Genomic DNA, 17368 nt, shown 5'->3' on the forward strand with positions numbered 1-17368 from the left:
AAATAAACTTTTTTAACTTGAGAAACTAAATTTTAAAATAACTCGTAAAACATATTTTGTTTAAAAAGTGATATAATTTTAGTTTGATTCGACATTATCAAAACGTTTCTTTCCAAAAAAAAAATCAAACATACATCATATTTCAGAATATAATTTTGAAATAATATATCAGTCTTCTATTTTTCACGTATTAAGATGAGTTACACTGGGAAAAAAATCATAATTGACTAGCGTTGATTCATTGATGTGCGTACCATGTGAAACCTACCTGTCACGTGAAATTTTTGTTTATGTACTGGTTGAAGGTTTTATATTAATATGCTAAACTAAATATAAATTATACCTTTTTAAAATATCATTAATAATATATATATATATATATATAGATAAAATTAAATAAAATAAAAGAAGATTATAAAACTAAATATAAATTATACTCTGCTTCGATAGATCGCATTCTCTTCAAACTCCTCCATGAAAATGGTGGATGCATAAATAAAAATAATATGATGATAATTAAGTAAAGAAATGTAATCGATTTTAGATTTGGACATCTAATTACACAATCCAGCAGTAAAGGTATCCACTATTTCATTGGATATGCGTGAGATCGATTCATAATTCTTTATATATATTTTTCTCTACTAAAATTTTATGAATGGTTTTCGAGTAGGTCTTTTGTGAAATAGTCGCACGAATTATTATCTGTGAGATGAGTCAATCCTACCGATATTCACAATAAAAAATAATATTTTTTCATAGATGACTCAAATAAGATATTCGTCTCACAAAATACAACATGTGAGACTGTCTCACAAAATTTTTTACCCTTTTCCTGTCAACTAATTATGTATTCAAATCATACATTTTTAATTTTCAAGAAAAGAATATCGATTTATTTTTTCTCTCACAAATTTATTTTTATTTCAAGACAGTTTGTTTCACGTTCCAAATCCCTCTTCAATAAACGGGCCCCAAAACTTCCTGGGATTAAAAAGTAGACGCGATGGCCATTAATAAAAATGATTAGGAAATGGGTTTGTTTAGCGTTATTCGTACCATGGAATTAAAATGTCAACGTAAATAAGACCGATATGATCGAATATTTTCACTATCGCTCCAATCCGATCACGCTGCCTCAAATATTACCAAAAGAAGATAGATAAATTTTATTTTATTAGTTTTAAGTTATTTATTCATTACCTTTATTAATTCACCGGAAACTAGCTGAAATCGGACTTTGGGTTTTCCATTTAATTTTACTTGCTTAGATCGAATTTTTTATTAAAAAAATACACAGAATACTTTCTCGCCAAAACCCAAAATCATCGAATTCATTTTTCAACTCAGTGTACACGCTGATCAATTTCTCTTTGGGAAAAAAAATGCAAGCCACTGAATAGATCTCGAGATATTTGAAGAAATAGAATTGGTCAAATTTTTTTTTTGAAAAAATAACCCCAATGTAGTGAACAAATACACTACATGAGGCTCTTTTTTTTTAAAAAAATTTGACCAGGCTTAAAAAACAAAACAGCCTGATCAAACTAATTGATCATAAATAATATCAGATACAATATCAAATCAAATAACTCCATTTAAATAAAATCCACCCACTCAAACACATCCATTTTTCAAGTCAGAAGTCAGAGGTGTAACCGAGCCAAAGTACTTCACAAGAAATGGCTCCAACAGAAAGCTGTCAATGCATAAAAATACCACCACACCAACTTACAAATCTAAAACGACTTTTCACCAAAGGATCAACGACAATAATTCTTAACAGGAAATTTCTCAATTAAGCTTAATCTGTGAGTAGCAACTCCGTCATACAGGCTCCAAATGTGAGTAGACATATGAGAAGGGACACGGATCAAAATACCACGGAACTGTAAAAATGCGATAGGTTACACCAATTCCATTAAATAGATGTCTAATTACCGCTCTTTCCTCATTATCCCGTCGAGCTTTGCTTATTTGACTTGGACGATTCCTGCATTGATCAGCTTCTGAATCTTGTCCATCACCAGAGGGTTCTTCATGTGTTCCTGTGCTGCCTTCGGATTCTCTTGGAAGTCAACTAGGACCTATTATTCCAGCACGAGAAGCATAACATCTATAATCAATACTAAAGCCAGAATACAATATGACCAACTGTGTTTGAATAATAACAAAGGTTAAGGCTAACCTTGAGATATGCCAAATGGTCAATAAGTTAACCAAACCTTAGATATGGCCAAAAAACTCAACCTCGAGAAGTATCATAATTATGACTATTGAAAACAGAAATGGGGCCAAAAAGTATTAGAGAAATTCATGCCCCACATAACTTTATGCCTATCACATCAACTCAACAAGTGCATTCAACACCATTTGATCATGAGCTGAACCAGGTATGTCCGTGAGATATGCATAATCCAATGGTGAGGGGTTCAGCAAACAAAAGAATCTTTTACCCGTACCTGTCTCATTACTGGATCTGTCAAAATGTTTTGAATTTCTGGATCCTGCATCCCCTTAGCCTGTAAATAGTGCGCACATACATAATCATAATAGTAGTCATATCTAAATTACAAGGATGCTGAAAGTAAAGTGCGTTTACCTGTCTCTCCTTCAGTTCCTCTGGGGTCAAATCTCCACGACTACCCTTGTTTATCTGCTCCACACATCTGCAAGAAAACAGGATGGGCTCCAAATAATTATGCTATAGGAATAAAAACGACTCATAGCTGCAGCATGAGTTGAAACATCAACAAAAAGAAGCAATAATCAAACTACCTCTTGATACCATCAAGCAATTCCTGATTTCGAGGATCGTGCTTCAAACCCTCCTGGTATGTTTCCAATGCTTTCTGGTACTCTTTCATGAAAAACTGGATGGCCCCTTTTCTGGTGTAACCTTTCGAAAAAGTTGGATCGAGTTCAATACATTTTTCAGCATCTTTGAGTCCCTCGGGCATTGCCCCAAGTTTTGTATAACAAGCAGCCCTATTGCTATATGACTGCAAATTCGACAAAATAAAAAATGATAAAAATTACTAGGAAGCTGTATACACAGAAACAGTCTCATAACACTAAATGTAAAGTACCTTAGCATCTTTTGGGTTCCTTTTTATCGCTTCGTTATAGTGCATGATAGCGTCAGGGTATTTCTGCTCTTTAAAAAACTGATTACCTGCAATTGAACAAAAAAATTGCCTGATTATCTACTGTCTAATGCGATTAATTCTACTAGATGAGCAGAAAAGGCTGTCCTACCTTTCTCACGCTCCTCATCAGCTATTTGTGGATCAAAGTATTCTTGTTGCTCTAGATCTTTTTTTGCCTTCTCAGCATCGTTGAGCCTCTTCAGAGTGTCGGGATTTCGATGTTCGGTAAGGGCTTTCTGGAAAGTCTCAATGGCACTGTCAAAATCTTTAGAAGTTTTGCTCATTTTCACCAAGGCGGTTCCTTTTCTAGTCAAGGCCCTGGCTACCATCTTGAAATCTGATCTGAGTTCTCTGCCCCTTTCAACAGCTTTGTCGCAATCTTTGATGCAGTCTTCGTACTAAATCAAAAGCAAAATGAAGACATAAAGCTTCAAATAAGTACCACAACAAGAAAATATGTTACTTTACTTGCAGTATAGGAGAGTAAGGAGAAACATTAACAAAATATGGCTGCCTTGGGGCAAAAAGACAAAAGACACCACCATTTTGCCGAACAAAGCAAAGAAAATTTTGATAGCATTAAATATACAAACGCTACTCACATGCAACATCACAAATGATAGACAACAACAGGGTCAATTTTATTCTGGCCCTTGTGAATTACTAAAAGACTGACACTCCATACCAATGTTCTAAAAAATGGGATTAAACACAGACTGAACGAGATAAAAAGCGAAACATGACAAAAACACTACAATTTCGGCAAAAAAAAAGGAAAAACGGTCCTCAATAGGGCTTGCTATTGCGCGCAGCGACGCGAAGCAAAGCCCTGTAGCTACGTGCACTACATTTCGAAGTAGCGAGCGCTATCATAAAGCAAAGCTACAAAACATTTTTTTAAGAATTTGTTCCCGTGCCTCATGACTTGATAAAAATATATAAATAAAAGCAGCTTCATTCCAAAAAAAAAAAATGGAGCAAAAACGCCTGAACGATTTGGTGTTCATTAAGTACAACAGAACTGTGAAACGTAGATATGATAATCGTGATACCATTGATCTTATCATATTGAAAGAAGTAGATGATGCTAATGAATAATGATTGGTAGGGAGAATGGAGGACGAAGTGCCTGACTTTGTTCATTATGGTTATGATTTGACTGGGCAAGATGTTAGAAATCTTTTTGATGAAGCCAAAACGGCCTCGAAGGCGACCCCTAAGGGAAAAAGCCAATAAGATCATTTACTACAGTTGATCTTAGTGAATTCGATTTGATGAAGAAAGTGAAAAAGAGAATGATGTCGAGCGTGCAATTTCAAATGAAGAAGATGGTCTCGATCTTGACGAAGAAGATGAATCTTAGATTATGTTTTCTAGTTTTAGAACTTATATATTTGTTATTTAAACATAAACTCTCGAATTTATGTTACTATATGCTATATATTATATATTTATATACTTTTTACATTTTACTTCCAAATAGCCCTTATTACGCGCTATAGCCACGGGCAACCTTTGCTCTACGCATGATTGAAAACTATGATACGGAAGATGAGATGCATGAAAAAAGATGAGATAAAATTATAATCTGAAAAAGAAGACAAGATTTAGAATTTTTCGTGTGGTCTAATCGTAAACCCTTGAACTATTAACATTGTACCAATTCAGCTAGCTCAAGCATGGGCATCTGGAGCATGCGAACACACATCTTCCAGAAAAATCATACGAGAATAGAATATGATGCCCGTAATAGATAAATCAAATCATTTGATAATACTTTAAGCTCGTCAGATTATCATACAGATTAATTAGTTTGATGTTAAAAATTAGAAATCAGTGCACATTTTACAATCTCAAATCACTCTAATAAAGACATGCCTAGTAGCTCTAGCTGGTAAAATTAATTACATTTCTGGAAACACCTAAATGAATGCATATTGACATATTTCAACCTCAACGCAGCAATCACTAGAGTTAGAAGAGTAGATCACGTTTTTACCCTAATTTCACTATGTAAAAAGGTAAATAATAAATTTCACCGCTTTCCAAAAGTTAATACCCAATTTAACGATTAATATATAAGATATGCTAGCTCTCGCAGTTTTCTATCTAACATCATTTTCTCAAAGTTCAAACATCCTGATTTCCGATAACCGGATTGTGCTGACACTTTCCAAATGAATGACTAGACATAGCTAAACCAATAATTTACCGACACTACACTTCTTACATTTAGTTACCTACGATAGCAATATATTCAACAATTTTGCTCCAAATCTGATGCTCAAGGTAATTAAAATTTCGTACTCCTATTAAAGGGTCAACACTACCACGGAAACTGACCGCTAAAATACTAGATATCATAAGAAAATTGCGTTAAAAACAAACCAAAATAGGGAATAATGAAATAAACCTTGCCCATCTCCAAATAAACAGCTGCGCGATTAGTTAAGAATGAAATATCCTCATCGTCCAGATCAATGGCCTTAGAATAATGCTGAATTGCGGTCTCAAAATCCTTCTTCTTGTACGCAGCATTTCCATTCTCCTTCTCCTTCTGGGCCTGGGCCTTAATCTCCTTTTTCTCCTTCTCCTGAGTCTCCATTGGGTCAGTTTCGGGTTCAGGCACAGGCTCATGTTCGGGCTTCTTCCACTCCGTTGACCCACCAGCAGTAGATGATGAGGAATCTGCAGCCGACGGCATCTCCGCATCTTCCTCCGGTGACCTTGTTTGGAACTTCAGATTCAACAAAGCCCCCAAAGCTTGCATAAGCCTCTGATCTTTCAAATACAAATTGAGATTATTCGGATTCTTCTGAAGATCCTGCATCATCTTCACGAAATCTGGTTGTTGAAGAAACCCACGTGTAGTAGGGTCATTCGCCAGCCTCACCCACATCTCCGGACCGAAAGCATCGCCGAATGGGCTAGCTCCCGGAACGGTCCTAGACCTTGAGGCCCTGACAGATGCCCCCTCGGCATCGGACAATCCCGATTTCAGTGCTTCGTTGCTGGGATCGATCTCGAGACCCTTTTTATAAGCGGATACAGCATCTTCATAGTTGTGAAGGCCCATGTGTGCCGCACCTAGACGAGAATAGCCTTTGCTCCAGTCGGGCTTAAGCTCGACGGTCTTCTGAGCATCGGAAAGGGCCTCGGAGAAATTACCGAGGGAAGCAAAGGCGGCGGATCGATTGGAGTATAGGACGTGGTTGGTAGGGGCCAAGTTAATGGCTTCAGTGAAATGGCTGACGGCATCTGTGTAATTTCCAGCAGAGAATGCAGCGTTCCCTTTGGCCTTGGCTTCGTCGGCCATGAGTGGTTTCAACAATTAAGAGAATTTAGTGCGAAAAGGATAATTGATTGGGCGGAGGACTATTAGGGTTTACGATGGTTGAGAAACAAAAAAAAGGTGAAGTTCCTAGAGGTTTCGGTCGGGGATTTCTAGAAAGATCGGGACATGCCGTGGAACATAGTAGAGTAATAATTGCTGTAAATGTAAAGAATATTCTGACCTGGAAAAGTGAAAGATTGGCCCAATCCAAATTTAGCTAATTCGGTCCAGTCCAAATGATTCTGCATTTCCTGGCCCAAATCTCAATAATGGAAAATAAGAAACGTTTTTTTTTTAATAGAGACTTAAAACAACAACTATGCAATCGTGTTTTAGACCAAAGAGTACGTTGTTAAAAAACAGTAAAATAGGATAAATAATATTATTAATTATAATTTATTCTATTTGTAATGTAAACACAATTTCTCCCATTTTCTATGAATATCTGAGTGCGGTGGCTTAGCATCTAAAACGCACAAGAATAAGTTCATACATTTATACTACAATAATATAATATAATAATCAACAGATAATTTTTTTTGTCCAAGAAAAATTATTATAACAAAGGAAAATATCATTTCTTTTACACTCGTAAAATAATTTGAAGTAATAAAAAAATTAAAAGTAATAATATAAATAATAATCATGTAAACAAATTTTATTTATTTAATGTATAAAAATAATAAAAATAGATTAGTGGACAGTGAGACTCACAAATAATGAATGTGATAATATAAATTTTTTAATATAATATATATATATATATATATATATATATATATATATAAAATGTGGATCTTACAACTTTTTGAAGAGACGATAATAGTTATAACAACACCAATATAGATGTCCTTAAATATCTATCTTTTTCCGTCAAATCATATGAATCTGTGCTATTAGTTACTATTTTTAGTTTAAGATACAACGATATATCAAAAAATATATAGATATGATCAGAGGCGGATTTAGTGTAGGGCGAACGGAGGCCACGGCCCCCCCCAAAAAATTTAGTATATATTAATTTTTTTTAAACTAAATATATAAACATATATATATATACATGGCCCCCCAAAATGAATGATACGTCCATGTATCTCAGTGACTAAAGCCAATTATAACGTTTGCTCCACCCGATTTCGAAACCTGATCCCTCTTTTTTTTTTGGCTTAGCGACGGTTGTGACGGAAACCGTCGCAAAATTCGCGACGGTTTCTTATAACCGTCGTCATATAGCGACGGTTGTTGAGAAAATCGTCGCAAAATAAACTAAGCGGTCCCCCAGTCTCGAAATCCTAGATCCGCCCCTGGATATGATTTAGACACGACAAGTATTATCATTGAGTTAGAAACATATTAATATTCACAATCTAGTCTAATCTAAAAATTTAAAAATATTGAACTGTATTTAACAAATCAATAAATTATAAAATTTTTTAAAAAAATGGATAATTGATCATGTCGTAAAGGTGAGGTCCCAAATCCATGTGGTTTTGAGTTCTTATTCCACTTGTTTGAGACTTTGAGTAAGGATTCCGTCATCTTTGTTGTAAGGAAACAAAAATTGTAAGATCCAGGCCCTGACCTCAGGAGAGGGTCAAAAGGCCTCGGCCTCATATGCCCAGAAAAGTAAAGCTTATACTGTTGGGTTTAATTTATTAATAGTTACTAAACCAAACATAAAATGATTAAGAGGCCCACAAGAATTAGCCCAATTTCATTAACTTTTAATTTTTATTACAATCCAAATCCAAATCCAAATCCAAAATGAGAAAAAATATATATAGAGTCCAATTTTTAAGTCTCTGAAAAATAATTGGTCGTTATTTCTTTGCATGAGAATGCAAACAAAATCAAGTGGAATTTTGTTCATGAAAAATGTTTTGAATATTATTTAAGCATTTTTTCGTGGAAAATAAATTTATGAAATCGTAAATTATTAAAATATGTTCCAGATGACATATATTATTTCTTCTTACAAATTTTAATGTTATCAGTCACTTATATTTTAAATTTAAATAGTACACTTTTATGGAATAATTTCACTATTACTTAAAATATTGTTTTCATGAAAAATACATTAATGACATCGGCCATAAATTTTATATATAAATAATATATAATACCTCTTGTTCTAATTTTTGTATAAAAAAATGGTTTTATAGTGGAGAAAAATTAATATCAAATTATTTTAGAGAATAATGATGATGGTTATTATTATTTGAATATTGTGTGCTACTGTAATGACAAGATGTTATAATATCAAGGTAATTATTCAGAAAAAATTATATGTTAATTTATTACGTCATAAATATTTTGAATAATATCTGCTACTTGATATTTCTTAAAAAATTCTTAAAAATTGTTGTCCCGTTTAAAAAAGCCAGCCTAGAAATTCTCGATACGGCCAGATCACATCTTTGAATGATTGATAACAAATTGACAATGTCCCCGTGCATAGCCACATGTTACTCAATCTCCAGTTGCGGACCCACTTCCTATTCTTCCCTCCCAGGTGTCACTCTTCAGCTTTGCATGACTGCACTCATCTTCAATATCTACAAAAGCACGCACTGAGCTGTGTGTTGCATTTCAAGATGGCGCTTTCTTGTTTTACTTTCATTCTGGTGGTGATGATTCTGGTCGTGGCGCTGTCTTTCGAAGTTAGAGGAATAAGGTGGCAAGACCGATGGGACCCAATGATTCGTTTGCGGTGGAGGGAGCCGAAACGGTGGAGAAAGTTACGAGATGGGCGGTGCTGGTGGCGGGTTCGAATGGGTATGGGAATTATCGGCATCAGGTGAAGTTTTTATTCAAATGTTTCTTGACCGTAATTACATCCCAACTCCCAAGTGGTGTGAGGTTAATTATATGTGGTGTTTATATTTTGTGATTTTCGTTTTCTAGTTGCTTTTAAATCACCTCAACTTTTAATCCATTAAATTCGAATAGCGTGTAAAAAGAGTTTCTGTTTTGAACAGAGAAAGGGAAGTCTTCTGAGTTTTCCTCTCTTGCGTTTTGGTCAAAGTAGTCAGAAATGGGTTATAAAATACTCAGGATTTATTTTTGCTGAAATCTGTTGGCGTTTAATGCCCATTATATTATCTGTTCGTGTTGAAATCACTTTTTCCACAGGCTTGAGATTGGGAGATACGTCATAATAGAAGTTCTATTTCAACACGTAACCTTCATCGTATATAAACTAGAAAGTAGGAGAAAAAGAATTATATCTGGAAGTAATATCCAAGTCATGAACTTGTACCGTGGAGGTGTATTCAAAGGCGCCACTCATAACGTATTTAGTGAACCTTTGGGCACTTGGTTATGTTCTTTAGTTAATATTTATTAATAAATTTCCAAAGAGTGTATAGTAGTCCAACGGCCACGACTTGCTCTCGGTGGGGACATTTATTACTTGCAAAACGATCCCTATCGCAGTAATTTACAACTCATGGAGTCGATCGAGGACTTGATCTTGGATCCCGACTTTTGTAGTACCAATTGCTGTTTTATCGAAAATTTTACACTACGATTTGTAACTTCACGTTTTTGATGATGCAGGCTGATATTTGTCATGCATACCAGATACTGAAGAGAGGTGGTCTGAAAGATGAGAACATCATAGTTTTCATGTATGATGATATCGCAAATAAGGATTTAAATCCAAGGAAAGGAATTATTATCAACCATCCGACAGGTGGGGATGTCTACGAAGGCGTTCCAAAGGTATTCTGAATTTGGATGAAAGGAAATTTGCTCATGCATTTTTGCTTGTCGGTTAAAGTTATTCTTTGTATATATCTTATTTCTACGGTTAAGAAATGCTAGCTGTAGTATCGTGTATACCAGGCTATTGTTTGGTTTGGACTATTATTGGTCTAGGATTTGCTATTGTTTTGTCTAGAACAAAGAGTTGTATAATTGATCAGTTTTGGACGTGGTTTTGACAATAATAAGCATATGTCACTCTTGCATTATATTTCAAGCTCCTGGTTAGTTCTCAATCTACTCCTTTGTTTCATGTGTGTTAGGCCAAAGTTATGTTTTTGCTGTATAATATGCAGGAATAGACAGGAATTTGTGACAGGTGAAATAATGTATTTCTGGATAAAATTTGAAAACATCTTGTGAAGTTGGGAAAATGATCTTTTGATTTTTTCAGACATGGTGGAGCTCGAAAAAATGAAGTTGGCGTTGAGAGTGATTTTTAATATAAGTTGACATTAACAAGTTGACGACTTTATTCTAAATATCCTTGACGGCTGCTTGTTATAGGATTACACTGGTGACCAAGTTACTGCTGAGAACTTATATGCGGTGATACTTGGAGACAAAAGTTCTGTGAAAGGTGGAAGCGGGAAAGTTGTCGATAGTAAACCTAATGATAGAATATTTATATACTATTCTGATCATGGTGGCCCAGGAGTCCTAGGTAAATTATTTTGATACTTGATCACTTAAAAATCAATTGGACTCTAATATTGTGTTATTTACCGATTGAAAAATCGTGGTTTGTTTTCTTTTAATTTCAGGAATGCCGAACATGCCATACCTTTATGCAAAGGATTTTGTTGAAGTTCTGAAAAAGAAGCATGCATCTGGAACCTACAGAGAAATGGCAAGTGGTTTCACGATTCTGGACTTGTTTTCGAGCATTGCTGGTTGAGAAATGAATTGTTTAATTACTAAAATCTTAAGAGGTGCTAAAAACAAGAGTAATGACACTCTGTCTATTTTTCCAGAAATTTGGCTTTTGCCACTATCATTATAAATTTTATTGATGTTCCTAGTCTCCTCAGCCCCCTTGTTTTATCTCACTGAATGGTGTGTCATGTCATAATTTTCTACCTGTCAGGTTCTTCTTATAAGCTGACCTGTGAACTTAAAATGTAAATTTATAGGTTATATATGTTGAAGCTTGCGAGAGTGGGAGCTTATTTGAAGGGATGATGCCAGATAACCTGAACATCTATGTGACAACTGCATCAAATGTAGAAGAGAATAGCTGGGGAACTTATTGTCCAGGGATGGATCCTGCTCCACCTCCGGAGTATATCACATGTTTGGGAGATTTGTATAGTGTTGCTTGGATGGAAGACAGGTATTCGATTTCTTTTGTTTAATGTCGTCCTTGGATGTTTGCTTTTCAAACTATTGATGGAGCTACACAGCCAATGCTCTGATTGTATGAACTTTCCTTCACACTGGTGATTTATGAACATTCAAAGAATTTCTGGTGCCATGCATGTTGAAAGTGATTCTAGAGGATATTAAGATATTTGATCTTGCAATTTGCAATATCTTGATTCTTCGTAAATAAGGTGCATCAGTTCTTTGAGGTGTCATGCATGTTGAAAGTGATTTCTCGGGGAAATCTAGATATTTGATCTTGCATTTTGCAATATCTTGATTCTTCGTAAATATTGTGCATCAGTAAAAGATTGAATAGCTGTTGAAGCTGATATTTCCTAGTAGCATTAGCTATTGGAATTTGGAAAGTTACTTTTACTCATTCTAAATCATTTTTGCTATAGTGAATCTCACAACCTCGAAAGAGAGACAGTAGGGCAACAATATCAACAGGTGATATTCAAATCAAATGCTTGCCAACTCCATGCTAGGAAAACATGTGAATTTTTAAAACGCGTTTTATGCAGGTGAAGGACAGAACGTCTAACCATAATACCTACAATACTGGATCTCATGTGATGGAATATGGAAACAAGAAATTTAAACCCGAGAAGCTATCTCTGTTTCAAGGTTTTGATCCTGCGACCATGGACTTTCCGCCAAACAGGGTACACCCCACCAAATCTCACATGGATGTTGTCAACCAGAGGGACGCAGATCTCCTATTTCTGTGGGAAAGGGTAAGCCATTTTTAACAAAAATAGGAATCGAGGCCTCGAGCTTATGGGGTTAAAACATTTCGTGGTTCAAGCTTTCCTTTTTTTCTTTTTTCCCTCTGTAATATGTTTGCATAGGTCATAGAGACTAGGTAGCTTATAACCTGAACAGGAGTATGTTATATTCACAGTACAAAATCATAAAAGACCCTACGGAAAAGGCGGAACTGATGAAGCAGATAACCGACACAATATTGCACAGAAAACGGTTGGATGACAGCATAGATATCATTGGCCTAGTTTTATTTGGTCCAGAAAATGGCCCGTCAGTTCTTAGTTCCGTGAGAGGCCGTGGTTTGCCGCTAGTGGATGACTGGGAGTGTTTGAAATCAATGGTAAGCTTTTTTTCTTTTTCTTTTTCCTTTTTTATCACTTGGCTTGTGTAGATGTTTCTTGAAATTTTTTTCGATGTCATTTGAAACGAGTCCATCTCAGGTTCGGTTGTTTGAGGCACATTGTGGTTCATTAACTCAGTATGGCATGAAACACATGCGAGCATTTGCTAACATGTGCAATAAGGGGGTTTCCAGTGCAAAAATGGAGGAAGCTTGTATGGCTGCCTGTGGAAGACACAATTTCACGAATTGGAATCCTATGACATCTGGTTATAGCGCCTAGTCATTGCAACTATTTGTAATTGTTAATACCGGATAACCTTTCCTGTAACATAATAAACTTGGGAATTGTTTGAATCGGTCCTGGCACAAATTTATACTCTATTTTGGAATCATTAGAAGAATCTTGCAGATGAGAGTTAAAACGACGTGCCCATAAGAACAAGGGATCGTTTGAGACGTAGCATATTTTTGACAAAATCCCATTCCAACGCTAGACCGTTTGTGTCGGTGGTATGTGATCACAAGTTTGCATGCAAGTTTGCTAAAGATGAACCGAAAATGAAAAGCTTAAACGTAGGGCCGTTCGGTCATGTAATGATATGTGCTCACTCTGAAAAGGCTTTTGATTTTCCTACAACCATGGAAACTTGCCAACCTGCAAAATGTTGAATAAAATCAGACTCACAAATAAAAAGGAGAAAAATACAGGCGCTTTGTTTATTATGGTTTCTGGAAATTTGTTTATTATGGTTTCTGGAAATAAAAAGTAATAAATATCATTTCTCAAAAAAAAAATTTATGTTGGGTGGGGTTTAGTTTGTATGTATTTATTTCTGGAAATAAAAAGTAATAAATATCATTTTCTCAAAAAATATCATTTCTCAAAAAAAAGTAATACTTTTAGCATAAAAAGTAATATTTTTTCATGAATGACCCAAATAAGAGATCCGTATCACAAATACGATCCGTGAGACCGTGTCACACAAGTTTTTGTCTTATTTTTGAGTGTGTCTCACGTGAGACCGTCTCACGGATCTTAATATGTGAGACGGGTCAACCCTACCTATATTCACAATAAAAAGTAATACACTTAGCATAAAAAGTAATATTTTTTCGTGGATGACCCAAATAATAGATCCGTCTCAGAAATACGACCCGTGAGACTGTCTCACACAAGTTTTTGCTTTTATTTTTTTGGAGAGAAATTAGAATGAGGATTTGAAATAACATTTATCTTCAATTTTTTTTAAGAATGAGCTTCAAACATGAAATACGAAAACTAAACAAAGAATAAAAATGAGTAAAAATTGAAAAGGTTAGATTTCATATTTATAGTCAAACAAATATCATTTAGTTAAATAATCCTCTTATTCATCTCAGTGTGTTATTGAGAAAGTTAATTGGATTTGAAGAGATTGGAATTAGAAATTCCATTTCAAGCTGTTTGGAAATATAGAATTTCAGAATGCCCCTGATGTTTGATGGATTTAATTTAACTAAAAGAAATCTTTGTAACATTCAAGAGACTTCAACTATGGACATATAAAAATCATTTTTAAATATTAACTTTGTATATCTAACTCATAAATTTTATATTATTTTTAAAAAAATTTAATAAAATTAGATAATCCTAAAATTATGTATTATAGTTCACAAATTTAATTATATTCTATAGGTATATAATATTGAGATAAATTCATATCATATAACTATTAAAAACTTCCATTATTTTTAATATTAAAAGTTTAATTGATCGACCCCATCATAGTTTTATTTTTTTCAGTTCTTAAAATATTTATTTAATGAAGATATGGTTTTTTTTTGTTATTTTCAGAAATAATGTGTTTTTTTAGAGTATGAAACAATATATGAATATTTACAAAAATATTATTGATCCAAGATATTTAAAAATAGGTTTATGTAATTTTTTAAAAGTTAAATAATATTATTTCTCAAATCCAATTATTAAATTACATTCTAACTTTTATGCCAAGCCAAAATTGGATTCAAAATCCATTAATTTCAAATACAATTCCAAATGCAAATCTAAATCTAAATCCAAATCCCAATTTTTATTCATCCAAATATATTTTTAGTGTATTTCAAATTCATAATCAGAATTTACATAAATTACGGAATTGGTGCATATTAAATCCACCTAAATATTTGAAATCCATTTATTTAAATTCATAGTTCCAAATCTCTTAGTCCAAGCGCAACTTTGTTACATTATAATCTGACCAGATGCAATTACCAGGAGCGTAAGGAGGAAAACAGTCTGCTTAATTAGACTGCGCTCTTCATTTTGTCTATATATGATTCTTCACTCCTGAGGAAGAAAAGTACGAACTATTAATATTATTAACAAGACTGGGAATTTGGAAAATTAGCAGTTGGACTTCTATAGTCAACTGTATATTCATCATTTCCTCAGATTTTTAGTTTTGACAAACAGTAACAACAATAATAAAAAGAAAATAAATTGAAGTTTTGAATTAAATTACATATATAAAATAAAATTTTGTCATGATACGGTATTATGAATTATATTACTCATATATTATTCCATGCAAATTTTATGATCTGTATATATCAAAAGAATAAGTGAATTGTCCATAAAATGCCATATATAGACAATGAATTGATCGACTCTCCCAAGGGGGAATGATCTGCCATGCGAAGAGTACGACAAAATGAAGAGTCGAGAAATGGACAATTAAAGGCCTGATGAAGAATAAAAATCATAGACGTCTTTTGTGTGAAATTTGATAACCCACGTGTTTGTTTTTTAATTTTGTAGCCTCTTGAAATATGGTTTTTATTTTTAAATAGTTTCTGTGGACTAGGAAAATATATCTGTACATTATATATGGACATCGAACAACGTCCCCGTCTACTCGAGTGATGTGGTCGAATAGGAGATGGGATCCACTAAAATGCAAGAATCCCTCAAATTGATTTTTTATTAAAATTTTGATATCAATCAATTAATCAAATATCTTAGTCCATTGGCTGTAAATAATTAGTTCCAAAATAGAACTCAACATTTCATGTTTTTTTCCTTTATTCGAGACTTTTACAAGAACTTGCATCAATTTCATTTTAATTCATTTCACTTTGTCTAGTTTAAGAACTTAACTAAATTCCAAAATGAAATCCAGGCGTCTCCAACAAATTTGTACATGTAAATCTTATAAAATTTAAGCAAAACCAACCACCAGAGGCCAGTATAATTAAGTCTGAAAGTTGAAGGAAGAAAAAACTAGCTTGTCACGAACTAGATTTTAGAAAAGAGTCCACTAGCTGCGCTTCCTCCGCCAGCTTCCACCGCCTCTTGCGGCGGCGATCTTTATCTTAATATTCTCCAACTGGGATCTCGGGCAAGGAATCTGAATCCCACCAGGGTGATTGAAACCGTATAGGTTTTCAGACTCCTTCAACAGCTCGCCAAACAAAGGGTGATTAAAGTAAATTACAGGCACCAGAACTCGAGACGTGTCGTCCTCCTTATCACCCACATACACCGCAAGGTGCCCTTTCGGTACACTCGCATCCGGTAAATTTGGTGGCTCGATTGGTCGATGCCCAACCCGAATATAACCCGAACTGCTTTTGCCTGAGCAAAGGCCCTTAGTTCCCATTCTCAAGAAGTTGACCCACTTGCGGAGCTTGGAAACGGGTCCCCTCGGCGGTTCCAGGCGCTCGTAAGCGGCAGGCCTCCGCCGCCTTCGACGATCGATGAACCAGTTGAAGACTTTGACCAGCTTGCGTCCAAGCCTGAATCCCCTGGTCTTTCCCATGTTTGAATACGAGTGAAAATTCAAGAACAAAGGACTAGTCTGCTAAATGATGTTTTTGGATGAGCTTCTTCACGAAAACTGATGAGAATCAGTCTGCTTTTGCGCATTTGTAGATATCAGCTGCTGTGCTTTGTTTTCAGTGCCACTATTGTATGCTGAGTTGTGTATTTAAGGCCATCCACTAGGGAAATTGGAGGTGGAGCTCACGCATACAACCAAAAAAAACAAAAAAAGATAACTGGAGGTTCTTGGAGCTTCAAGTGAAAATTTCCAGAGGATTAAAAATTCACACATATAAATAGAGCGAGAGATTTTAAAATTCAAGAAAAATATAATCCTATCTAATCTTTTTATTAAAAAAGTGTGAGGCCCGAGGTGAAAGAGGACGAGGAGCGATCGTCGGTGCCATGAGGTTGGACGGACAATGAGCGGCTCTTGGCAGACTTCTAGGCGGAGGAAACATGGATGAACCGATCTTACACCGGAAGGAGAGAGATTCTGAAACTGTTCAAGTATAGGACCGTGCAGTTGAGTGATGACATAAGCACGCTGGAAAGACTTGTCTTGGTACAGTGGAGACAGTCGTCGAATCTGAGGCGTTACAGTTAGCATCAGAGCCGACCTCTCCTAGTACGGTGTGGTTGGAGGACGAATCAAGCAGAAGCTGGTGGGTAAGTGAGGCCCAAGGTCGAAGAGGGCGGGGGTGATCGTCGTTGCCATGAGGTTACACGGACAATGAGCGGTTCCTGGCAAGCTTCTAGGCGAAGAGAACATGAATGAATTGATCTTACACCGGAAGGAGAAGGATTCCAAAAACTGTTCAGGTGTAGGAATGTGCAGTTGA

General features: G+C 35.1%; 3 protein-coding genes across 3 annotated transcripts; 1 reads left to right on the forward strand and 2 right to left on the reverse strand.

The window, feature by feature from the left end:
- Positions 1 to 1731: 1731 nt before the first annotated feature.
- On the reverse strand, positions 1732 to 6610 carry LOC140834625 (hsp70-Hsp90 organizing protein 1-like). Its single transcript, XM_073199645.1, has 7 exons — positions 5563 to 6610; positions 3259 to 3547; positions 3090 to 3175; positions 2779 to 3002; positions 2603 to 2669; positions 2463 to 2522; positions 1732 to 2087 (listed from the first exon to the last, which is right to left on the reverse strand). Exons 1-7 carry the CDS (start codon positions 6463 to 6465, stop codon positions 1974 to 1976), a joined length of 1743 nt encoding a protein of 580 aa, XP_073055746.1. The 5' UTR covers positions 6466 to 6610; the 3' UTR covers positions 1732 to 1973.
- A 2293-nt stretch (positions 6611 to 8903) lies between these two features.
- LOC140834626 (vacuolar-processing enzyme) lies at positions 8904 to 13078 on the forward strand. The gene is made up of 9 exons (XM_073199646.1): positions 8904 to 9280; positions 10042 to 10206; positions 10756 to 10912; positions 11013 to 11098; positions 11382 to 11581; positions 12015 to 12063; positions 12138 to 12350; positions 12518 to 12721; positions 12822 to 13078. Exons 1-9 carry the CDS (start codon positions 9170 to 9172, stop codon positions 13002 to 13004), a joined length of 1368 nt encoding a protein of 455 aa, XP_073055747.1. The 5' UTR covers positions 8904 to 9169; the 3' UTR covers positions 13005 to 13078.
- Positions 13079 to 15758: 2680 nt separating this feature from the next.
- On the reverse strand, positions 15759 to 16739 carry LOC140833544 (auxin-responsive protein SAUR36-like). The gene has a single exon (XM_073197876.1). The coding sequence runs from the start codon at positions 16522 to 16524 to the stop codon at positions 16024 to 16026; it is 501 nt and encodes a 166-aa protein (XP_073053977.1). The 5' UTR covers positions 16525 to 16739; the 3' UTR covers positions 15759 to 16023.
- Between the last annotated feature and the right edge of the window lie 629 nt (positions 16740 to 17368).

Source organism: Primulina eburnea, chromosome 6, assembly GCF_022965805.1.
Source record: "Primulina eburnea isolate SZY01 chromosome 6, ASM2296580v1, whole genome shotgun sequence".
In the NCBI taxonomy this organism is placed as follows: domain Eukaryota; kingdom Viridiplantae; phylum Streptophyta; class Magnoliopsida; order Lamiales; family Gesneriaceae; genus Primulina; species Primulina eburnea.

What these genes read in the sequence shown, in the direction of transcription:
- LOC140834625 (XM_073199645.1), bottom strand. Translation starts at nt 6,465, where the DNA reads ATGGCCGACGAAGCCAAGGCCAAAGGGAACGCTGCATTCTCTGCTGGA. An exon ending in GGAACCCAAAAGATGCTAAG is followed by an intron (nt 3,003 to 3,089) that starts GTACTTTACATT and finishes TCGAATTTGCAG; the next exon opens with TCATATAGCAATAGGGCTGC. An exon ending in TTGCTTGATGGTATCAAGAG is followed by an intron (nt 2,670 to 2,778) that starts GTAGTTTGATTA and finishes GTTTTCTTGCAG; the next exon opens with ATGTGTGGAGCAGATAAACA.
- LOC140834626 (XM_073199646.1), top strand. Translation starts at nt 9,170, where the DNA reads ATGGGACCCAATGATTCGTTTGCGGTGGAGGGAGCCGAAACGGTGGAG. An exon ending in CTGGAACCTACAGAGAAATG is followed by an intron (nt 11,099 to 11,381) that starts GCAAGTGGTTTC and finishes GTAAATTTATAG; the next exon opens with GTTATATATGTTGAAGCTTG. An exon ending in GGGAGTGTTTGAAATCAATG is followed by an intron (nt 12,722 to 12,821) that starts GTAAGCTTTTTT and finishes AGTCCATCTCAG; the next exon opens with GTTCGGTTGTTTGAGGCACA.
- LOC140833544 (XM_073197876.1), bottom strand. Translation starts at nt 16,524, where the DNA reads ATGGGAAAGACCAGGGGATTCAGGCTTGGACGCAAGCTGGTCAAAGTC.